Source organism: Anguilla rostrata, chromosome 13, assembly GCF_018555375.3.
Source record: "Anguilla rostrata isolate EN2019 chromosome 13, ASM1855537v3, whole genome shotgun sequence".
Lineage (NCBI taxonomy): Eukaryota > Metazoa > Chordata > Actinopteri > Anguilliformes > Anguillidae > Anguilla > Anguilla rostrata.
Window position 1 is genome coordinate 37323741 of NC_057945.1, and position 25611 is coordinate 37349351.

The 25611-nt window shown below is 47.5% G+C and overlaps 1 protein-coding gene across 8 annotated transcripts in view; it reads right to left on the reverse strand.

The window, feature by feature from the left end:
• The window catches only part of plekha6 (pleckstrin homology domain containing, family A member 6), a 104677-nt gene that overhangs the window by 49533 nt on the left and 29533 nt on the right, over positions 1-25611 (reverse strand). Inside the window, exon 1 of one of the 8 annotated variants that reach the window (XM_064306233.1) lies at positions 24762-24885. The exons of 5 other annotated variants lie outside the window; for them this stretch is intronic. In XM_064306233.1, coding sequence (XP_064162303.1) covers positions 24762-24802 — 41 coding nt within the window. In that variant the 5' untranslated portion in view covers positions 24803-24885. Of the gene's footprint in view, positions 1-2414; positions 2681-20297; positions 20560-24761; positions 24886-25611 lie in introns of those variants that run through there. 2 more of the 8 variants (XM_064306235.1, XM_064306234.1) reach the window with 2 other exon arrangements.

Consider the following 25611-nt stretch of genomic DNA (forward strand, 5'->3'; position numbering starts at 1 on the left):
AATATATTGAAAATATATGGAAACAACATATCAAGATATTGCAACCCTTCACAATACATAGGTGAGAGCACAAATTGTTGCCATTTTCAGACATTACAATGCATTTGTGCATTGCCGTGAAACACATGTATTATTACATCTTCAAAAAAGTCCAGATAAGCACAATATATCGCAGGATATTCCGTTTCTTGTAAGGGAATATTTTGGCTGCTGTTCCTTAGCAACTCCCACAAAAGATGATTGGTTCAGCCCTAGTTGTCTTCCGGGGGTCTCCCTCCTCTCATTTACCCCCCTTCAGTGAGGCAGATTAGAGAGGGTTGGCACGGAGACCACAGGCTAACAGACTGGCACACAGACCACATGCCCACAGACTGGCACACAGACCACATGCCCACAGACTGGCACACAAACCACATGCCCACAGACTGGCACGTAGACCACGGGCTCACAGACTGGCACACAGACCACATGCCCACAGACTGGCACACAGACCACAGGCCCACAGACTGGCACACAGACCACATGCCCACAGACTGGCAAACAGACCACAGGCCCACAGACTGGCACACAGACCACAGGCTCACAGACTGGCACACAGACCACGTGCCCACAGACTGGCACACAGACCATGTGCCCACAGCCTGGCACACAGACCACATGCCCACAGACTGGCACACAAACCACATGCCCACAGACTGGCACGTAGACCACGGGCTCACAGACTGGCACACAGACCACATGCCCACAGACTGGCACACAGACCACAGGCCCACAGACTGGCACACAAACCACATGCCCACAGTCTGGCGAACAGACCACAGGCCCACAGACTGGCACACAGACCACAGGCTCACAGACTGGCACACAGACCACGTGCCCACAGACTGGCACACAGACCACGTGCCCACAGCCTGGCACACAGACCACAGGCTCACAGACTGGCACACAGACCACAGGCTCACAGACTGGCACACAGACCACAGGCTCACAGACTGGCACACAGACCACATGCCCACAGACTGGCACGCAGACCACAGGCTCACAGACTGGCACGCAGACCACGTGCCCACAGCCTGGCACGCAGACCACATGCCCACAGCCTGGCACACAGACCATGTGCCCACAGCCTGGCACGCAGACCACATGCCCACAGACTGGCACGCAGACCACAGGCTCACAGCCTGGCACGTAGACCACATGCCCACAGCCTGGCACACAGACCACGTGCCCGCAGCCTGGCACAGGAGCCTCGGTGCGTGTGCCAGACGGCCCGTGGACTCTCCTCACAGACGCGGACAGGTAGAGGACAATGGCGGAGGTCCAGGAATGGCGCTCACAGCTTAAAAACGCACGCCCGTCTCGACCAGCAGCCCAACGCGGACAGGGCCCGCCGCGCGACCTAGCTTCCATATGGACCGCGCACCGCGGACCGCGCGAAGTTTCTTTAGCGCGCTGGGCCCTGGGTCTCGGAGCACCCCGCGATCCAGTCGCGCTTTCGCAGGGGTAACCTACAAACCTACATAGAGACGCCCCACAGCTGGAGCAACACACGGAAAAATAAACGACTTCAGCAGCAGAGAGAGAAACTGGGTGAGTGTCGAGCACAGTACCATAACGGTGCAATGGTTTATTATTATTAATAATATTATGAGCTTCAGTGGACCTGAATCTGAGATCGCATCACAACACAAGCGCATGGCAGCATGGCATTATTATGCTCTGTTCCAGTAACACAGGCCCCGAGCATAAATCTCAAGCTGTAGCACGCGCACACGCACACGCACACACACACACACACTAGCACACACATTCTCAGACACACATACACACACACACACATACACACACATACGCTCACACACACACACACACACACTAGCACACACAGTCTCAGACACACACACACACACACTCACATACACACACACTAGCACACACAGTCTCAGACACACACACACACACACACGCACACGCTCACACTCACATACACACACACTAGCACACACAGTCTCAGACACACATACACACTCACACACATACACACACACTAGCACACACAGTCTCAGACACACATACACACACACTAGCACACACACACACACACACACACACACACACACGCACACGCTCATTAGGCTCAGACATGCACATCCCCGATAGACACATTAGGAAAGCCGGCTCTGTTCTCGCTCGCTCTCTCGCTCTCTCTCTCTCTCTGTCCGGCACTGCATTGCAGTAACCGATGACCTGCAGCTGCCTGCGAGCTTCACGTCGCGACAAATAACCCCTCTTCCCGCTCGTCCCGCTAACTTCAGCTAGCTGCTGCTGCTGTTCTCCCCAACCCCAACCCCAACACCCCCTCACAACCCCCCTCCCCCCCCTCCCCCCTCCCTCGGTCACAACGTCCTTCCTACCTCACTCTCCGATCCGCTCGGAACTTCAGCATTTTCCTCCGGATGAATCAGACGATTCCATCAAGGCGGGCATGTGTACACGCGTGTACACACACACGCACCCACACACACATGCACACACATGCAGTAGAGACTGCGAAGGCCAGAATGCTCCCAGTAGAAGAGGAAGGAGAACGCTTCTTTTGTTGTTGTTATTTTTTCTTTTTTTGCTGTTGCGGTTGCTGAGGGGTGTTGAAAATTGTAATTGCTGTGCCGTTTCTCCCCTCTCCCTCTCCTTGAGAACGCGTGCTCCAGCCCCCTCCCTCTCTCTCTTGCTCCCTCTCGCTCCCCCTCTCCCTCTTTCTGTGTCTCCCTCTCTCCCTCTCTCCTGCTCTCCTGCTTTGCTTTGTGAGGAGAACTGCAAGGCTCAGCTGATTCAGTTCCTAGGTCTGTCCAGTTTTTTTTTTCTCCCCCATTCCTTGGTTGTTCCCACAGGAGCAGCCGGATAACAGGAGACCCATGTGGGCCTTCTGTCCGTCACAGGCTCAGAGACCCCGCCCACAACACCCCACCCACCCCAAAACAGCACCCTCCATCCCCACCCTGTCCCACAGAAATGCCCTCCTCCAAAAATCAGGGGCCTGAGAGTCACAACCATGTTTCATAAGGAGGAACAGGAAGGTAGGCGCAGCAGACAAAGGATGCTAATCATTCAGGTACGGCACACACAGGCCCCTCCCCCTCCCCCCCCCCGTCCCCCCAACCGGCACGGAGCCACAGTCCCAGCCTCTCACATGACCATAATCACGTCCATATTTCATATCAAGACAAGCTCAGCGTGAACCCCCCAAATGAGACTTGCCTGACGACACACAAAAAAATCCCTGGGTTTGGAAAGACACGTTCTGCTACACAACGTCACACAAGAAGTGCAAGCAAGCAAGAGGAAGCTTGTTTTTCTTTTTTTTTTTATTCGTGGTCCATCTGAAAGACCGGATCCGACCGTCCCACTAACAGTTACCCCCCCCCCCCACAGGGTCTCCTCACGGCAGGCCGTGCCCATTTCTAAGGGGGGCAGATGGAGGGCATTGTTTGGCTTAAATTAGCCGAGGTACTGCGATAGGGAGAGACGTCGTTCCCCCCACAGACGGCTCGGTACGGCCGTAAAACGACGACGCGGGGGGGGGCGGAACTGGATCCCCTGCCCAGAAATGCAGATGAATTGCCTCTCGGTTTGATTCGAATCACCGCAGGCATCAATTGCGGCACTTCGAGGAACAATGGGCCCAGCCGGTTACGTTTCCACGGAAATGACTGAAATGCCTGAGGTGGAAAGGACCTTAAATTCTAGGAACATAAAGTCTGTAGGTACCCACATGTACACGTGTGTGTGATATTTTAATGGGGATTTTTTTATTCTTCTCTTCTATCATCTTTTTTTTTTTACCATCACTCCTCTCTTCTTGGTGTCTTACTCATCCAACCCATTCCCCCTCTTCCATGTCCTATTATAGTCTAAAAATATAACCGCTATTTTTCAGCATGCCCTTATTGGCACTATTAATAATAGCAAAGTTGAAATCATGAAATGTCTCCAGTGCAGTCAGTTATCCCTCGTTGTCAATCACTGTACTGTCGACAGCAAAGATTCTGCTTGAGAGGCAACTGTCTGTACGTCACAGTGCTTTACCTGCAGTATTATACCTAAAATTATTAAGAGGTAAAAAATTATTTTAAAAGTAATCAGGAGTCTGTTGATAAGCCTGGACAGAATACAAGTGTGTGTGTGTGTGTGTGCATGTAAATGAGTGTGTGTGTGCGTGTGCACGCGGATTTGTGTGTGCACGTTGGCATGTGATTCCTACTGATTTCTGATCTTACCTGGAGTCTTTTGTTATTTTATGAGGTTTATTAGTATTTTCTTTTCTGCCTGGGGGGGCACGGAGATGGGGGGGGGGGGGGTTTGGCAATAAAGTCCCCCGCCCCCAGGCAGATGGAGTCCCCCAAAGTGCAGGGGGCGAACGCCACAAAACTGACCAGTCAATAACTTCAATAGCGCATCCATCAAGACTGTCAGCATCTTCAGTGTGATTGTGCAGAAAACAAAGGCCTGTGAGAGATGTCCCCCCAAACTCGCAAACAGCTGAGCGCAAATGAGTCTCTGAGACTCTGACAGACAACAGCAGCAGCACTGATGTAAACCTTTCAGGCACGGATTCAGCCTCCCTTCCACCCTGGCCCGAGATTGCTGACCAAGGAGGGGGGGGTGGGGGGCGATGGCGTGGGGGGGTTGGGTGCTGGAGATAGCCATTGCGAGCCAGTTTAGCATTCCCCCAGAAGAGATGGCGTCCTAGGCAAATGCCTAGAACTGGCCCCGCCTCCTATGTTTTCATATTTTTTTGAGGGCCCCTGTCAGTCGTCCTGTCTGAACCCTTGGGCTCATCCTAACCGCCCCCCCCAGTCAGAACCCAGTGACGATGGGCCTGGATACCCACACCTCTGGGCATGCTCAGAACCTGTCTATGCGCTTGAAGACCTGACTCTTCTGGCCTCTACTGATCCGCACAGCGCTCCCTGTCACCACAGACAAGGGACCCAGAAACCCACAGGATTACCTGTGGCTGTGAATGGATTGTTATGACAGACAGGGAAAACCTGCGTGACAATCTGTCCCCCTATCTCTCTCACGTGCAGTATCTTTGCATCTGTACCTACGCCTGACATAATAAGGTTTTGCTTCTTTTTGTATTTGCATTTTGAGCTGATGAGCTCTAAAAGAGGACTAACCTGGCAGGGTTGCATTTGAGACAGAGACTCAACAGACATAACAGGCTTTTAATTTCGTGTCTGTATTCCAGCACTAGAAAAGCTCTGGCTTACAACAGGGAAACATTTCGAGCACTTTCAACATGTTTCCCGGCGGAGTGTGCAACAGAGGTGAAAAGGTTAAAGGTCAAGCAGCAGCACAGCAGGGGGCAGAGTGAGAGGTGCTCTCCTGCGGCGAAGCGATCCCATTGGCCAGGCCGCAGCGTGCTTTAGCAAGCCCCCAGCCAGTGAGAGGGGAGCACAGAACATTCACGGGTACGAACACAAACATGTAAAACTCTGCCGTGCGGTGAAGGTCAGCCCAAGGGGTGAACTGTCATCGCCAGCCCCTGATGAGTACAAATGTGTCACATGACTATGGGGGGGGAGGAGAGCGTGAGAGAGCGCGTGGGCGCGCACGTGTGTCTTTTGTGTCTCTGTGTGTGTGTGTGTGTGTGTGTGTGTGTGTGTCTGTGTGTGTGTGTGTGTGTGTCTGTGTGTGCGTTTCAATGGGTGGGTGGGTTTTCCAGCACAGTAAGCATTCCCCCATTTTTTATCTTTCAGTGAAAGAAATTAAACTGTTTTCAGCTTTTCTGACTCATGGATTTGCTGTTTGTGTCTTGAAAATTCCCAAAAAGCCATATATATATAGTATACATACAACCGCTGGGTCATAATTTTGTGACAGTTCCCTCTCATGGCACTTTGAGGGAAAGGGACAATGCTGCCGTAATGCCCTTCTCTGGATCTTCAGTTTTCACGAGTCTTTACACCAGCAAATGGAAGATGAGTTCTTTCAGCGAGTAAAGCTTTAACAGATATCAGGCTTTAACAATCACTGCTGACGCATCACTCCAGCATAAATCGATGGATAGGCAATGGCTACTAAATAATATGTGTGGGCAGACGTGGAAAAGAGATTGAGCCATTAATATTTCAACACGCTCATTTCAGAGTGCTAATGCCCTTTATGTGCAATGGCTTTGATGACTTTCAAATTATATAAATGTAATGTACTGAATGTAATCTTTTTTTTTTTCTTTTTTTTTGTATTTAATCAAACAAAAAGTAGTCTGAATATCTGTCAAAGGGGAAATCTGGAAACTAAAATGGCAGGTTCACACACACACACACACACCACACAAAAAAAATTAAAGGTATTTAAAGCATTTAGTACCTAAAGAGTGATAAATCTTAAAAAGGGGAAAACTGGCAACCAAAATTTCAGGTTCACACAAAAAAAAAAAAAATTAAAGGTATTTAAAGCATTTAGTACTTAATGAGTAGTGTAAAGTATAAATACCACTTTACAGGGTGTTTCAGCAGTTGACGCAGCAGCGTCCAGCGTGTGTATTTCACACCACCCGCTCTTAAAAAGCCAGCGTTTCAGCTCTAAACCGTTTTTAGCTGCACAGTAATCCCAGAGGCTGGCCGAGGCCCAGAGCCCGGGGCGAGGGTTTTACGCCGCTGTTCTCACACCGGGCTCGTCCTGTACCTTTCGCTCCGCCTGCGGTTCCCGCTGACTCAGTAAGCTGAGCGGAGCAGAGACGGGCCACTCCAGACAGGCCACACCTCACCTCACCTCACCACACCACAGCATTACATTACATTTACATTACATTACATTACAGGCGTTTAGCAGACGCTCTTATCCAGAGCGACTTACACAACTTTTTACACACAGCATTTACATTGTATCCAATTACACAGATGGATACACACTGAAGCCATGGTGGTTAAGCACCTTGCTGAAGGGCACGACGGGAGTGTCCTACCTGGGAATCCTACCCATTTATGCTACACTGCCGCCGCACAGCATGAACGTGACCGCTCCTGAAAAGTCCCCCGCCGACCAGCGGTTCAGACGGGTTTGAAAAGCACAGCGCGCTCGTCTCTGCTTCCACGGTTCTCTCTGGCCGTGAAAAGCTCGCGAGCGTCCGCTTGGGGGGGGGGGGGGGGGGGGGGGGGGGCAGGTATCACTCCCGCTGCTTTTAAAAGAGATCGGATCTCAGCGGTTCCTTCGCCAAGACCCAAAAAAACGGCCCAACCCTGCTCACAGAACCGTTCCAGCTCCAGCCAGAATCCCCCCTCTGGAGCTGGGAGCTCACCGTAATCACCCCACTTCTCCATGACTACCGTCACCACCACCACCACCACCACCCGCCAAGCCCCACGTGGTGCATTACCGCACCTGCGGTACCCAGCAGTGCGATACTCCCACAGCAAGGGTCCCGAACCGCAGAGAAAATAACACAGCCCAGTACAATGCAACAAATTACCTGCACAACCCAGTACAATGCAACAAATTACCCGCCGCTGAGGCTGCGGACCGCCGCTGCGTCGCACACAAAAACTCGGCTCGACACAAAGCTCGGGTCTCACCCCAAACCGTCTTAATCTAGATGACGCACCGTAAAATGTGAAGGCACAAAAATTCTGTAACAAAAAAAAATTATGATGAAAAATGAAATGAAAAATATAGCACATTTTTGAGCGGTTATCAGTAAGAATGAAATATGGTCTTCAGGACAAAGAAGACATAAAAACACCATGCAAATACTACAGATTTGTTTTTCAAATTCCAAAAATATTGGGTTTGTTTTGGCTTTGTTTTTTAGTTTTATTTCATTTGGTAATTGAAATGTCGTAAAAAAGTAGCTCACCGGGACCTTTGACACTGTAAAAGCGTTTGAGCGAATCACATGCCCCGTGTGTGACACGGTGAACGCACACTCCACAGACATCCCAGAGCCGTGTTCCGACCGCGCGCGTCTCTCTTAATGAGACGTGACGGCGCGGAGACAGACAAATCGCCGCGGGCGACACCTGCGGCCAGGTCCCCGGGCTGAGGGAGCGGCGGGACAGGGTGACTCACGGTTTTCGCGAAGAGAGCAATGCACTGGGACGGTTGTGTAACCCCCTGTTGCATCACAGGGCTGACCCCTAACGGAGAGGGGTTGGAGGGGGGGGGGGGGTGGCAGGGGGCTGTAAATTCTGCGGTCCACGGAGTCGCACGTTACCGACGAAAAGCCCCTTCCCCCCCTCGCGGCGCGTCGAGTTCGAAGGAAGTATTTCTCACAAGTCTCGAAAGCCAGGACAGAAAGAACAACAGGAAAATTACGAGCCCTGCTAGTTTGCAAATCTCTCGCCTTAATCCCGATGCTGCTGACCAGCCTGAAGGGGGGGCAGGGGGGGGGGGGTCACTAGTGGTGTAACTGATTGGGGGGAGTTTCTGCCCGAAATTGAGCGGTCATCTCATCAGCAGCCCAGGGGGCCCATCACAGGGGACACCCCCCCCATTGCAGCTAGGGCAGTTTGGCTGGGCGGAGGATCAGAGATAAGAAAGGAAAAGACCCAACATCTCCACAGTAACCCTGCCCTGGAGGCACCTACACCACTGAAATAAGCAAGCAGCTGTGTGCGATGGTAGCATCTGCCTGCTATGAGAAAGGGAATGTGAGGGGGGGAGACAGAGAGAGAGAGGGAGAGAGAGAGACATAGAGAGAAAGAGGGGGGGAGAGGAGAGAGAGAGAGGTATACAGCTGTAGAACTGTATTTATTATTCAGGGCATTTGTAGCATGTTCATTATTTCAGAATGAGCTTTCACATTCTCATCATGACGATAAAGATAAATGACTTAAATAAAAATGAACTGAGAGAGGGCTGCAAAATAAAGAGGGGGAGGAGGAGAGAGAGGGGGATGAGAAAGGCTGAGAGAAGACTAGAGAGAGAACACAGCGGCAGGACACAGAAAGAGAGGGAGAGAGAGAGGGATTCTCGATATCAGGCCAGCCAGTGTAATCCACACCTAACGTCTGCCGTCCCCTAACCCAAACAGATCGAAGTCGGGCCCGTGGTACCAAGCTCACTAGGCCTAGCGTCGGGACACACAGCACACCACCAAAGTGCTCATTAGGGGGTGCCGTAAGGGTAAGGCAGGGACATGGGAGGGAGGGGGGGATGTTTAATTATGGGAAAACCTCAGAACTGACTGTGTCCAGCGGGCATCACGTTGTTAAATACATCAGTTACAGTCCATGTGTATTTACAAATTACCCGATTAACACACACATAAAAAAAAAAAAAGAAATTTAAAAAATGTACGACTGGAATCGGTTCAGGCTGTCAGCATGCGATCCAGGTGTGGACCTTGGCTGAGAAAGAGTCATCAGAGAAAGCGCCCCATCGTGCCAACTCCGATCCAGCCGGGCGTGTCAGGAGAAGGTGTAAATCTGCCAGGTGCCCCCCCACCCCCCCCTCCATGAGATCATCTGGTGCCCCGTGTGCAAGATTCGCTCCGCCTGTTCCACCCGAACAGAGCATATAAATCTCCTCAGGGGAGAAGAACCCTATGCGCCAACACAGAGGGGAGTGTGTATGTCGCCACCTACTGGTGGTTCTGATTCAAATCGCTTCAGATTGCACTTGATGCCGCCAAAAAATATTTATTTTCACAGTCTGAGAAACAGAGGAGGTAGAAAAAAAATAAACATACCAGCAAAAGTCTATAGCACTGAATTGGATTTTGAGTGATTGAGTGATTTGTAAAGTCAAACACAACAAAAATGAACTAAATAATTGGCAGATAGTTAAGACCTAGAACCTAAGATCTAGTTGCTTTCACATATCCAAAAACGCTTAATTTAACCCAAACTCTTTCCCATTAAATGAAAATGAATTCATGTAAAAACCTATAAAGGTCAGGCTAGAGAATGTAAAAAAGCACTCAACTGCATTTGCAGGTTTTCATTTCACTGGGAAAAAAACATTTAATCGCACAAAAAAAACAGTTAAAGATGTATCAACTCAATTGTAAATGTTTATCCTCTGCTTTCATGTTCTCAAGCCTAAACTTGTGAAATGAGCACAAGGCCCCGCTTATGCAATTTTTGAATGATGCTAGGTTCAAACCCATGTTTGGCAAAATTATCCACTGAAAACAAATTATCCATAAAAGTTTTAACCCTAAAAAAATACATTTGCATTCAGGTACACCTGGTAAACCTACACTTTATAATTACAACATTTAAATAGGGACACAGCTCTACTCACAAAGAGCAAAGAGGCTTACTGTGTCTGTCAGTAATGGGAGAAATGAAAGAGCTGCAAAATGAACTGCACAGAGAGGGAGAGAGGGACATAAAATATGATTATGATCATCGTAAAGGGATCAGCCAGCACAAATGCCACCGCAAAAAAAAAAGAAATACCTCTTTTAACCAGAAAAATTATGTTTTGCCGATGCAGGTGGCCCGCTTAGATCACCCTAGAGATAGTGCTGGGCTACTGCTGTGATGTGACGTCACACCAAACAGAAAGGAATCATGGGAGGAATCAACCACCTTCGCTGTTAGCTCACAGTACACGGCATGACCCAGTCAAGCACTCTCTCTCTCTCTCTCTCTCTCTGGTGACTGCAGTGTATCATAATGGGTAAGTCTTGTAACCAAAAAGTCGCGGGTTCGATTCCCCGCAAGGACAACGCCTTTTTACCCTTGAGCAAGGTACCTAACCTGCATTGCTTCAGCATACATCCAGCAGTAAAGATGGATGCAATGTGAATTCTGTGTAAAATGTTGTGCAAGCCTCTCTGGATAAGAGTTTGCTTAATGCCTGTTATGCAATGTAATGGTTAAAAACTCATGGACGCCCTCGACACCAGCCCAAATTGCCTCGTCGGCCAGTGCTAACGATAATGAGCTCACTCAGGCGACGTAACACTTGGCATCGCCAGACAGGAAGTACAGTCACCATTAACGTTTCCGCCTGGCCCCTTTCCGACAAGCCAGCGCAACACGTCTCCGTTTTTTTTTTTTTCCTTTCTTTGTTGAAAATATGAACTGTTGACGCCTGGAGCATCATGAGACATCGCACTGCCACTCAGATATGAGTCAGACCTTCTTAATGACACAAGGGCGGGGGGGGGGGGAAGGGGAGAGAATCTCAAAGTGCCGTTTTAGCCCGTGAAATTGGAGCAGTTTTAACGACAATAGGGAAAGGGTTGTGAACCAAATCTGCGATCTGCGATCATCCCACAATGCACTCCACTGACGTGGAAGAGGCGACCTCCAAGCACCCTCGAAGATGAATATGAGCAGCGCCGTAAGGACAACGATCCGGGAACGGAAAGGTCGATGGTCTGTCGGATTGGAATAAACGTCGTCTTTTCAAGTCTCGAGTGTTGTCGCGGCGCATTCGAGTCCACCATTATCTCCGACGATAGCCAATAACGGATATTAAACAGATGCCCGCAAATGCCTTCACTGATAAAGCACGTCTGTTTTTGTTATTGACTTTTTTTTTCTTTTTTTTTACTGCTTTCACAGTGCAGTCAATACAAAAACTGCAGGAAAGGCCTCATTATCCGTCTCTGCAAAACTGTAAAGTAGATGGAGTCAGTAAACTAAGTCAGACAGTTATGTAAATGGACATGCTTTGAGGGGTTGGCATAATGACAAGCTTGTAAAACGTCTCAGGATTTGCCTGAAAACCTGATTTTCTCTTCTATAAAGGTAATGATGGCACTGACTGTAATGTTTGTAACACAGTGGTGTGTCATATTTCTTCACATCTTTTTTCCAGTTTATTTGACATGTCCAAATTACTAAAAAAAAAAAATGTTTTCTATTGGGTCGTGAAAATATCATTTCAGTTCTGATGAAAGTTGGAACGACTGAAACATTAACATGAACAAAAAACTCAGACTACTAAAAGTGCTCAGCGTGCTGAAGTGCTTCTCTCTGTACCTAAATGTTCCAGAATGTTCCTCAAGCTAACAGGCCCAATGCGTTCAATCACAGTGACAAGCACACAGCACAGCATTATGGGTAATAATAACCTCAAATCAGGGTCATTTCAAACTAGTGTTAGCAACCAGTGCTGCAAAATGAATGGACATCCATCACACCGTGTAATGACCATGGTAGCAAATCAAAATGAATGAATATCTATCACACCGTGTAATGACCATGGCAACAGATCATAGCCTTCTCAGAACCGAAGGCGTCCTCATTAGTGTGTAAAGCACCGTCTTACTTTTTACCCTCAAGATTAGCATGACTGACTGCCAGCTCAGGTCTGCCGTGCTGCACGTCATTACAAAAGTGATTTTTCTGACTGCAGTCAGTAGCGGCTCATGGGTCTTATCGCAAGGGAGGCAAGCACCACACAGAACCCATGCTGAAAGGTTGAAACTGAGCAGAAACCCTCTTAAAACATGAATTGAAATGGTAATAATGAGCGTACAGATTAATAAATCGGGTTTATTTTGTTTCCTCTCTTCTCTCGCTCAAACTCGAGCAAGCGTTGCCTCACTGTACATTACATTACAGATATTTAGCAGACGCTCTTATCCAGAGCAACTTGCAGAACTTATTACATAGCATTTACATTGCATCCATTTATACGGCTGGATATATATACTGAAGCAATGCAGGTTAAGTACCTTGCTCAAGGGTACAACGGCACCTACCAGGGAATCGAACCTGTGACTTCTAGGTTACGAGACCAACTCCTTACCCATTATGCTACACTGCCTCCCTTGCCCGCTCAGACCAGCCACCACTGACTACAGTCACCTTTCCTCGTATCCTCAAAGCTAAATGTGGTAGCCGCATAGTTAATGAGCGATGTAATTGTGAATGAAGCGTTGTATTAAAACACAGATGAGTGCGTTCCTTCCAGGACACAGCCGACCAGCAGCACTGGCATCAGAAATCCCCAAACCATGGTTCACCTTAAATTACTCATTCAGTACTGTGGAAAAAAACTGCAACGGCAAAAAACCCAGGTAACACTCATCAGTACTCAGAGGTATTTTGTGGGAGGGTCGGGGGGGAGGGGGCAGGGCGGAGGGGTTGGGGTGTAATTATTTGCTCTTTCGTTGAGGCTCTGCTAGTGTTGATGAAGTGAGGTCTGCACTTCCTGCAGCCTTAAGGCCCATCCTGGCATTTCCAGCAGAACAACACTGCCCCTGTGGGATTAGCCTGTCCCTTTCACAACAAGCCACCGAGGATAACAGAGGCTAGCGCGCAGCTTTTCAAGGAACAACGGCGGCTGACTTTGAGCTCGACGAGCACAGCGCGGTTCATACGATCGCCGCAGCGGACAAGCTACGCTAATTACACTTAAACATCAGTGTTCTTAAGCCATTCGCAAGGACATGGACCCATTTTCATCCAGAGCGAAAAGGTCACGTACATTAAGTAATCGCTCTGTAGAGCGTCTCTATCCATGTAAATAATCCATTCACATGCCGCTGTGCGTTTGCTGACGTGATTCAGGGTAAGCACCTTGGCTCAAAGGTACGCACGTGGGAGCCTCAGCTGGGAACTTCGTAAGCATAAACACGGACTGCTAACCGTCATGCTACACCGCAGCAAGGCTATACAAATAATATAGTATTTACATCGCGTCCATTTATACAGCTGGATATAAGATGAAGCAATGCAGGTTAGGTACCTTGCTCAAGGGTACAACGGCAGTGGGAATCAAACCTATGACCTTTAGGTTGCAAGACCAACTCTTTACACATTATAATACACTGCCCACCCCCAATTATTATTATTATTGTATTGTATTATTGTAGATAACCAAAATGAAGAATGCTGATAACAATTCCTGGAGAGATCTTGTCTGGGAGATGACATCACACCAATCTGTACAGAAACAGTGAGCATTTCTAACACATCCACACCTGGACAGGTTCCAAGTCTGTACACAAAATGCATGGAAGTACACTTTGTGTGCTGTAAGTAAAATAGTAAAGCACCCTTTCCTCACCTATTCATCTGGTTAAACCGAACCTTCTGACATCCTTTATTCCTGTTTTATTAGCATGCGTGTGTTTCATGCAATAATGCGTTGAGTTACTGCTTCCTCCACAATACGATACGCTAAAAACAGGCGGCATTTAATTCCAGCGCTATTGCAATATCTTCTTTCCTGTTTCCTGAAAAGTCGTTTTTTTGGATTTTTTTTAAATCTTATTTTTTGAATGAATGAATGAATGAATGAGTGTGGGTACAGGTATAGTCATAAAAACACATAAATATGCATCCTAGAATTTTCTGTTGACAGTTGGCAGTCCAGAGCAGGAAAATAAAACAGTTGTTATAATGCCAGAAAGAGTAAGTACTGTAACTGCTTGGTGTGTCTGACTACCGCTGCTGTTCTTTTCTTTACAGTGAGGTTCAGGCCAGTGTGCAGCAGGCTTTTGATTCAGCAGAAGTCATGCATGAGGGAGCTGACAGTAACTATGCCAGCTGTTATCTCACAGACAGCACTGCACAGACAACAGGAAAGATTCATACACACAAGGAAGTTTTTTCTTCCCCCCCCCCCCCACAAACTGCATAACTCTCTGACTAAGTAAGACGGATCAAGAAAAAGACTTCCCTCGAAACTTATCACAACACGGCCACAGCTGGAAGAAGTCAACCTTGCGGAGTTAACAAGGCTGTTTGCGCAGCAACTGCAATTTGTCAGCCTAAATTATAGGAACAGATTAAAAAAGAAAGCTTTGAACTCTGGCCGTCTCTTCCAAATTTAATGAGCCAAATCAGCCAGAGACTTTAACTGCTGACTTTCATAAAAAGGTTGGTTAATATAGGTCAGGTCACCAAAACCACCCAATTGCACTTCTATATTTAATATTTTCTGATTCAAAAGCAATGAGAAAAATACGGCGACTATTTAAGTGTACACAGTATAGTGTAGTGTGATTGTGCACCATGTGGACTGATAGTTTTATTTCAGACACACAGCGCCCTTTATAAGTGGTGAGCCACACAGCAGGCACGCAGGTGAACTTCATAAAAGATTGGCAATGTTTGACGCACTAGCCTTGGCAGAAAATCAAACTACTTTCTGAGAAATTTCACTCAAATATGAGAAGTGCATTTGGTTTGACTCAGCAGCTGCCTGCTCAGACAGAGACAGAGCAAACGCGAGGAGAGTGATCCATATAAACACCCACACGTACGCCGACCTCCGTCTCCTCTCCAGAACAAGACTTCCTCCGCAGTCAGTCACATTAGTGGAAAAGCACTAATCGTTTTTTCTTGACGCTGTACACCTCCAATAAAAAAAAAAATGGTACTCGGGCAGATGGAATACAAATTGAATTGCTATCGGAATAGTACAGCTAGTCAACGGATAAAGCAACGTTCATGAAATTGACAACTAAATATATTAGGTCGTCTGTAAGTGGCACTACCCACCCCACCCTACCGAGCCCCTAACCCCTCCCCTGCCCCCCACAACATCCAACCAAAAAAAACAACAAAAAAAAACAAGAGGAATCTTCCTCACTGAAAGCACCTAATTGCAAGGCTCAAATTGCGCACACTAAGCTCTCCAGGTGCGAATACTGTCATTGGGGCGCACTGATATCCATACTGGCTGTAGAAAAAGCTGAGATACAGTAGTGAAGCTCCAGCCAGATGCATGGATAAATAAGCTACTGTTTTCGCATGCAGTAAACCATACAAAGGCAGAGTAAAAAAAACAAAAAATAAATAAATAAACTACAGCTGTGGAAAAAAGACCTTCAGTTATAGGCGTTCAGAGACGGCCAAGCACTCATTATAAGGCCTCTGGGCTCTGATTTCTTTATATACACCAAAGAATGTTTACACAGTACACCGGTACAGCACAGAGCAAAGGACTTCCTGTAAAGACGTTGACTGTGCAATTCATGAGACAGAAAAAAAATAAGAAATGCTTTTAAAATAACAGCAGGATACAAACAAGTATTGTTTATAAAGAAGGATCAATTCAAATTAAACCCCATTGTGTTTGCTGTTCTGCCACTCATCAGTTGTGGAATTTATGTACAATATGGGAATAATTCAATTCTGCACCAAGCGCATAACTTCCGTTTTTTTCAATCTCTCTGTTATGACTGTTGCATGAGGGTACACAATAAAAGACTTGAGACTCAGCTTAAACTGATGTAGGTAAAACAGCACGGCTTTCAAAACTCAATTCAGTTCTGGGAGAGAGTATCGCACTCCGATTAAGCCGAGATAACACAGGAAGCCGGCTCTTATCTGAATTTACCGAGCCCCTCCTGATGGAGCGAGCAAGGAGTGGCGAAAAACAACGGCGTCCATTGTACTGGAAAATACCCAACCCACGCAATTACTCCAATTACCCACCCCTGAATAAATAGCGGAAATAAAATAACGCTAAAATAATCAGCTTTGCCATGGAAACGAAAGGTAAGGTAAATATGGTGAAATGGGCGACACAGAGGGAACGCGTTGCGTTTATGGCGGCCGATGGCCTGCCCTTGTTTACATTAGTGAGTAAGACCCGGAAGGTCCTAATCCGGTCAGGAGAATGATGTCACCAGCGTGAAGAACCTAAGGCCGCAGAGATGGGTTCGCGGGCACGGCCTCTGCCAAGGGTGCAAGACGAGCCTCGGAAACCGTCGAGCGATGAGTCGGCTTGCCTGCCGTCGCCGTGACGCGCCGGCCTCGCTTGCAGAGGTTTGCCCAATCGGGTCTGCCCTGATGGAATCACGCCAGGAAAGACTTCCGTGACACGCCGTTTTCCGCTCGGGCACCGAGCGAGCCAAATCAGCACTGACACGAGGAAAAAGGCGCCTGACACGGATTACCTGTCGGGTCGGAATTTCGGGGATTTCGTAAGCTTCACCGCCCACAAACAACAGGTACAGGAAATGCATGAGAAGGCGTTTTTTTTGTTTGTTTTGTTTTTTTTTTTTTTACAAACACGGCTACACCATTTCGGTTCAGCAGCCCATCCCGCTCTCGGTATATTTCGCAGAGCGGTTACGCTCCTGTAGTTCCACCCGCTGAGGGACGTGACAAAAACACAGTCGCCGCCGAACCGTCGGCACGGCAGAAACTGCGTTTCGTTGAACCCAGAAGCTCTCACGCCGCTGAGCCAAAAACGAAACGCCAACATCCTATTCGAATAAGGGCCCACACAAAGCAAAAAAGCCAAAAAGGCAAAGACTTTCAAAAAGACCCAGATTGTATCACCTTTCCTTAACTTCGCCTTACAAATGAATGCACTATTGTTTTCCTTAAACAAACGCGTGAAGTTTATTTTGGCGATCACTAAACTTGCCAAAATAGCAACCCTTGCATCTGGGTAATTGTGAGGCAAAGATAAGTATTCCATGGATGGAGGTTGGCAGAGAAGAAGAACAGCGGTGTTGGGGCAAGTGGGGCAGGTAGGGCAAATTAATTGCACCATCTGCCCGTGGCCCTGGCTGCTGCCTGTTTACAAACGTCTCTCCTCATAGCGAAATGCAAATGGCGTCCCTGTGGACCTGCCTGAACTCAGGCGTTCAGCCAGGACAACCAACAACATCAGCTGATCCGGTCTCTTCATGACAGGCTCTTAGTGGCTCAGCTTTATGAATATTTATGCGAATAAACTGGATTTCCCTTCATTTTTTTTTATCACCTAACCGAACAAGAGTCAGTGTTCGATATTCATCTAATCGTTCAGCTAATAATCAAACCCCGGGTCTCTTCCCTTACCTGTGAATAATCAGCGGTTGCTGCTGCTGCGTTTTTTTTTTTCTCCCATTAAAACTGTAGTCTTTGCTGAGGTGATCAAAGCCAGGTGTGAGTCAGGGCAAATCTCAGCGAGGACAATAATCATCCCTGTGACCTGAGCTCTCTTAGACGTGCCCGTCCAGGGAGGAGAGAGATGACTAAGAGCACAGGCTCTTGTGGAGTGATTGGTGTGCCTTAGGCCCAATTGGTGTGAGAAGGGGGTTGTTCACCATGGGGGGTGGAGGGAGGGGGGAGATTGGGGGGGGGGGAGAAAACATCCCAGCTGGAGAGAAGAGTCACTGCACATTCCTGACAACTAGAATGTTTCCCCCCATCCTCTCCCCTTCCCCGAAAGTCTATCCTCCGAATAATTCCACAGGTAGGAACCGTGTGGTCCGGCAGTGCTGGGATCACAGCCCCGTGAAGTTTTGGGCCAAGACACGGATGGGGGGGGGGGGGGGGGGAAAGAGGTCGCTTGAGTACTATGTAGCAAGCCCATCGTCCCGGGACAGTGGGGCCCACGCGTGTCCTTGACACCGTTCGGAGAATGTTGGCGTGTCCAGGTGCACTCATACCTGCCCAGGTGCAGACCAGACACATGTGACACATCACGCTGCCCACAGCACACTGACAAACACGCGAAGCCTTTCAGCAGGTCTGCTAGCAGGCCGGAGACACACATACTGCTCACACACAGCAAAAACAAGTCTGCCTTAACAACTACTTTAGTCTTCTGCTGAGACTTAAGATCTTTTTTTCTCAAGTAGAAGATATTATCCTGTTTTAAGTTACTGTTGGTTTGTCAAGTTAAACTGTCTTCCCCAATTGGCAAATCTTGAAATGAGTCAAACTCTCTCACCTCATTGGAAATCTTTTTGCCTTATTTAACAAAAAAAAAAAGTAATAGAAATTGAGTTTAAATACAAGACAAAAATGCTTGTTAAGATTGACTTATTTTTTGGTGTTTGCAGCGCAAGATGCACACAGCAAGTCTGGTACTAAAACCTGCCTCCCAGGTTGTGTTTAATGGATAACGTCTAACCCTCAATTAACTTCTTTCTGCAACTATGAGCTTAGACTGCCAGGCCACCTCCCTTTCACAATCTGTTCATTCGTTTTTTCTCTGATACCCTTTCTGGGGTGTGTGTGTGTACTGTGTACTGTGGCAGCCATTAATGTTGTTTACCTAATCTGTCTGGCTGTGTGGCTGATGGTCTGCTGATATTGCAGCATAACTTCAGTCGCATTATTTTCTTAAAGGAATTTTAAAAGAAAAAACATAACCTTCTGAATACATAAGTGAAAAAATGTGCCTTTGACAGAAGTTCAAGCTTGACATGGATCTTCTGAAGGTTTCAGTCTCACTAACTTGGTATTCAACCGGATATTTAAGATTTTTTTAGCACCTCTGTATACACTGGGTAGTTTCTGTTCCATTATGTTCATGATCCCTAGTCAAATTTATCATCACTGTTTCAACACTTTAAAAATGCACAGCGAGCGGCCGTTGACGTATCCTCTGACTGAACTTTATTACCAGTGAACTGAAGCGAAACCTGCAGGAAGTCCTCGCACCGAAACCGCGACAGAAAATCCTCGCGTCTGCCAAAAACAAGTCGGGATTGGAGAGCGTTTCGTTTTGAGTCTCCGAGCCAGGACGACTGGCTCGGAGTAACTAAACACACCCATCCGCCTCCGCCATACCTCCAAGTACATTTTTCTCCCCGAACAATAAAAGAACCAAGCCTACAAAATCCAGGCAACGAATCCAGCAAAGCCACTGTAAGGCCGGTCAACAGAAAAAGCAGCTTCAGAAGAAAATCAAACCCGTCAACGCTGCGTCTGAGGTACTGTTTACTGTTTACCCGTCCAATCAGAAAGCACCGTTCTCCGGGCGAGATCAAGAGAGGACTTGTTTGGAAGGCGCACGTTTAGGAAGCGAGCGGAATGCTACTGCCGTTCATCACCTGGAACAGGGCTGGCAGATAAAGTCAGAACAAATAAAGAGCCAGCAACGGCAGGTTTAGACAGGGTCAACCCTCCAAAGTTTCATTGGTAAGCTTTTTGAAAATGAGCAAGAAAAAAAAAAAAACAAAACTAGCATGTTTCAAAAAATGCAGACTCAGAGACAGGCATACACAGACGCATGCACACACACGTGCACACACACACAGGCATACACGCACACACACAGAGACACACGCACACACACACACACACACACGCAGGTCCGATGTTCATAGTTCAGTACTGCTTCAGTGTTACAAACGGCAGAGAAGCTGTTTATTTCTACGACCCCTGGCTCCTGTTCTGTCTTCCTCTCAGTAACTGGCTTCTAGGGATCCCCGCGTATCTATAGGCTGCCATGTGCGGAACGCTCTTTGACCCCGCCTCCTCTCCGTACAGACTCCTCTTTATCCTCGGCCTGGCACCGCACAAACACCTCAGGGTGCGACACCGCTGGACCCGCCCACGGCGCTGTCAATCAAAACGTCGCTCAATAGCGTCCGCTCATTTGAAAAACAAACTAACAAACAAACATCCTCAAACACACGGACCTACCTCACAGCTTCCATGTCCAGGGCTAACCCGCTCTCTCATGCTCTCCACCCCTCTCTCTTTCTTGTACTTCTCTCTCTCTCTCTCACTCCTTCTCTCTCTCTCTCTCTCTCGCTCGCCGTCTGTCTGCTGAAACCCAGCCAGGGTGCAGAGCCGGTATGAGAGGAATTTAAGGAAGAAAAGCAGAAACAATCAGGTCTTTCGCAGTCGGTAATTTCTTTTCTTCTCCGGCAGCTGAACCGGCGCACATATGGCTTGCATTCCCCACAGGAGCAACCGGATTGAAGCGGAGCGCCCCCTCCAGACCGTTTCCAACACTACGCCAGTCCGCCAATTATTAACCACCGTCGAAGGGGGAGCGGAGGACTTAACCCTTCCCATGCCCAGGTACCCAGCCAGGTACCCCCCCCCCCCACCCCTCTCCTTCCCCCCAACCCCCGACAGTGAGCAAAAGCCGAAATCTAGACATGTAGAAGGGTGGAAATCTAGGCTGAGAGATGTTAATAACCACAATATGGCTCATGTTTTACCCAGACACTGCCTGGCTACATCCTAGTCAGCCCAGACAATTTTCACTTCTCAATCGAAAGGTTGTTGGGTCCTGACCCGAACGCCTAGACGCCGTTTCTCAGGCTTTTCCCCACCGAAAACGTTAACGGGGCCATTACTGAGACGGCTGACATTTCTATCACAGGCCTGCTGCCGGCACTCTCATCCAGAGTGATTTACACAGCTTTTGAATTTTACTTCATATCCATCTCCACAGCTTGACATTTACTTAAGAAATTCAGGTCGAGTGCCTTGCTCAGGGGTACAACGGCAGTTTTCTGCCTTCAGGCTACGAGCCCAGTTCTCTAACCATTATGCAACACCATCACAGTATTCTAACCATGTCGCCCTACGACAGACACCAACCCCCCTGTCCAGCCCCCCCCCCCCCCCTCCCCGCCACCCCCCTTCATAAAACGCACAGATACAATGCACATTTAAATCTTTACAGTAACTGAAGAGGAGGGGGAATGATTGATATGTCTGTTGTTTGCATCTGATTTGACCCTCAACCAAAGTAAAGTGCTTAAAGATCCATGAAAGTGCTGCTCAAATGCCGCTCATCATCCTCCTCCTCATCATCATCACCAACCGAACCCGCTTCCATGGATAAGACCACAGCGCTCATGTCTGTTAGTTATTTCGTTCAGGGTTTCACCGGCAGTGACCTCACGTGAGATTTATGAACTTATGAACATTTTTAAAATAGTGTCTACGTTTCTGACTGTTTTTCCAAACCCAAGAGCTCTTCGGTCCTGCCAGTCCCAACAGCCTTTTATAGAGTACAGGGGGGCGTGTGGATAACACATTGGGGCCACATTGTACACTCCAAAAAAAACAAAAAAAAAAAAAACAATGGAATGTACCTTACAGTTATAAATTTAATAAGTTGCAGAACTCCAGGTGTTTTTAACTCTACCTGTACTTGTTGACCCACCAGAACCCATAGGAAGCTCTAAAACAAGTGGAAAACCAATAGAAAAGTCAGTGGAAAATATTTTGGAGAACTGGCAGAAAACCAACAGGCTGGGTATGTTTTAACCTGTCCATTCACAAAAATAACAGCGCAATAACTACGAGTGCCGCCCTCACAATTAATCCAAACATTTGATGGTTAAGCTGTAGCATCAAGTCACAGATTGTGCTGCTGCTTGTTTTTTGCAGTGAATACACAAAGCCTGTCTGACTCATTGTGATCTATCTCTGTCTGTCTTTTGGAATCCCCCAATCTAAATCCACACAATAATCCTCCAAACAATTCCCCCTTCAGTCTTCTTCACTCAAACAGTGGGGCAAGCTTGAGCTGCTGTTTCCTCTACCTATCGCATTACAATACATTTTGTCATTTAACAAATGCCTCAATCAAGAGAGACTTACTCAGATTTAATCTTTATAACATATACTGTAAGAAATAAGGGTTCTTTGGCATGTTTCTGTAGAAGAACCCATTTAGTTGTTTATGGGACCATCTATAGTAGGTGTGAAGAGTGTCAAAGCTCCCAGATTGAATCCTTTTGCCCGACAAAGAACCCGTGAACTTGACAGGGTTGCTCTATAGAGAAACTGAGAAGCCTTTTTGGAACCGTGTCTTTGAGAGTGCACAAGCCATTTATGCTGCTGGTTATTTACTGAGGCAAATCAATGTAAGGACTAAAGGGTACAATGGGCAATGCATCAGGCTGGGAATCAAACCCGCAACCTCTCCATTACACGTCTACTCACAATTCACATTCATGTTGCTTTCTTAACAGGAAAAAATAAACAAATCACAAGTTCTCTAAAAGAAGAACATGTCATTTTTAACAGTACTTACTTATTTACAATGTCAACTTTTTTTTTTGAATGGAGACACGCACACCAAGCCGACACAAATCGAACCCAAGGCCGGTTAAAATCCTCAGGGCCTCCAACTACGCAGTTTCCATCGGTTACTTTTTCTTGCAGGACCAAGTTTCTCATCGCTGAAGTAGAACTGGGATTTCCCCCCACACTCCCTCAGCATTAAAAACGCTAGACAGGAGTTATTCCCTGTGTTTCACAGAGCTGCTGTGACCGCACAGTTCCGTGAATAACACAGAGTATGACAGCACAGCGCTAACAAACCACGGGTTCAGCCAGGGAGAACGTCATTTAGGAGCCACTGGTCTATAGTAAGATGTTTACTAGGTCTGGAAAATTGAGTTTGCCTTGGAGGGAATTGTGTCATTTGCATGTAATACAGCACAAAAATTCAATTAGCAATGCTTGCAGTGTATTCCATAACCGATCGATTCATGACATATTCCCCAAGTATTCGTGCTCCCATAAGATGACTCGAATTACTGCTTGATAAACATGACATTTAGATGCACAGCCGCTTTCCATGAAAGGAATTGAAACTGAATTTGAATATTTTAATGAGAGAACTAACCCAAGCGAGAAGCTGCAGGAATAAAGAATGGCAGACATTTTCTTTCACCGTGAATAAAAATAATTCCCCTTCAAGTTAAGGGCAGTGAAAGGCACTCTCATGCGAAAAGCCAACATTCCCAGGAAATCACGTCCATTACAAACGGCAGGTGTAAAAAGTTCTGATGCTGATCTTGAGTAGCACTCAAAGATTTGCCATTTATGCTCCAAGTGGACCCAGGCCTAAACGTGTGAAATAACCAAAATGGCTGCCAACCATACTCTCCCACTCACTCATTCAAAATGCACAGGAAGTTAGTAATAATAATAATGCGTGTGTGTGTGTGTCTGTATATACGTGTGTGTGCACGCAGTTGTGTGTATGTGTGTATGTGTATGTGTGTGTGTGCTTAGTAGGGATGTTAACTGCCTGAAGGCCGGGTGGACGCCAGTGATGACACCACCGTCGTCTTCCTCGTGGTTTGCAGCCTCCCTGAGCCGGGCCCTAGGGCAGGGCAGGGCAGGTCTCCACAGGAACACGCGACTCACCCGTCTGTATCCTGGAGACGGCCAATCAGCGCCTATCTACCTGCCCTCAGGATTCACACTTGTAGGATGCAGGCTTCAAAAGACTCTGTCTAGTCTATCTAGGCAGTTGCCATGTTACCACTTAACATGCGCTGTATATAATTTGAAATTAGAATTTTGATAGTAATAAACACTGAAATTAGCATCCAGACTTGACTTGATTAGACTTAGACTTGATTGGCATTTAGTTGGTATATGCCAAGTATATGTCTTTTATTTCGTAAGTGTATGCCAGTCTGACTTGTACGGATATTCTACAGGTCCACCGTAAGCGTGACTGAAAACAGCAAACTTAATCAGCAGGCTCACAGCATCACAACCTGTCTTGACAGTGGCCTTTTTATGTGTACTGCAAAAAACAAACCAAAGAAAAACAGATGTTTGGTACCCAGAGAAGGGCTGGAGGGAAAGACTGGCCTTGTAACAAAACGCTGCAATTTTCTCACCTTCTCATTACGGAGAGGCAGCAGCTATTTGTTTGGCCAGCGTCCCATACGGGAAATACAAACATTAATTCACAGAGTGGCCAGGAAGGGGGGATTCCTCAACCGGAATAATACACACTTCTGACAAACCCGTTTGGGAAATAATGACAGATCGAGATAACAGATCTCAGCACATGAACACACCATCATTCAATCCTCAGACTCCGGCTGTCACCAGAAGAAGACCTGAAAGTCGCACACCCCCACCCCAAGCCCCCCCCCCCCCCCCCCCCCACCCCCCAAGGCCAGTCGACACCCCCACTATAGCGTCCCAGACTACCCCTACTGTTATTACACTTTGAAGAGGAGGGCACGGCCCCAGACAAACACACACACACACACACACACGCACACACACACACACACACACACACACACAGGTACACACACACACACACACACACACGCACACACACACACACACACACACACACACACACACACACCGCTGACCAACCTGCCGGTTGAGAGCCTCTCCTTCTCATTACAGTCATCCATCACCTCCTAGGGGTCTAATTTGCGGCGGGCGAGACGGAGGTCTGGACCGGCCCGGGCGATAAACAGGTGGCGTTGCGGGTTTTTTGGAACTTCAGGCGACTGCAAATAAAAGTCCTGGCTCACCGCAAGTCAGACAGTCCTCTTTCTTTTCTCTCTCTCTCTCCCCCCCCCCCCACCCCCAAGGACAGGACGTGCAACTGTTTACCAACCTTTTTCCCTGTCGTTTAAAATCGGCTTTCATCTGGGGCACATCTTGAGTCCCGTGCATTCTTAAGCACAAACAGGGCGATTACCGAAGAGCAATCAGGTTTACAGTCGGCTGCACCTCAAATGAAAAGTGCTCTCCTAGCTCTGTTTACATCACAGAGTGACTGGCAAGCGCTTTGGCCTAAAATGGTGCCAAGGCTTTTTTGTTCTTTTTTTTTTTTTCCAGTAGAAAATGATAAGCTAAATATTTTCTTGCCAAGAAAACCAGGGGCAGCTGCTGTCTTTCTCTCACTGAAAAAGTGTTTAAAAAAAAAAAAAAAAAAAAAAGAGTCCAGGGGATTCATAAAGTATTGACTGCTAATGGAATTGTAAAAAAAAAAAAAAAAAAAAAAGAAAATCTGAAAATGAATGATTGTTTCACGGGCGGGTGCGTTTTGGGCAGCGGTGCCCAGTGGCGGGCACACACACGCACCCACGCAGACTGGCGCTAAAAGCACTCGTTCATCAGGGACAAGCGGAGCATTCTTCCCGCTCGCCCGCCATCGCTGGGCTTTTTGTTCACCTCTCCCAAACCTGCGGGACGGTGCCAGCTCCAGCTTGTC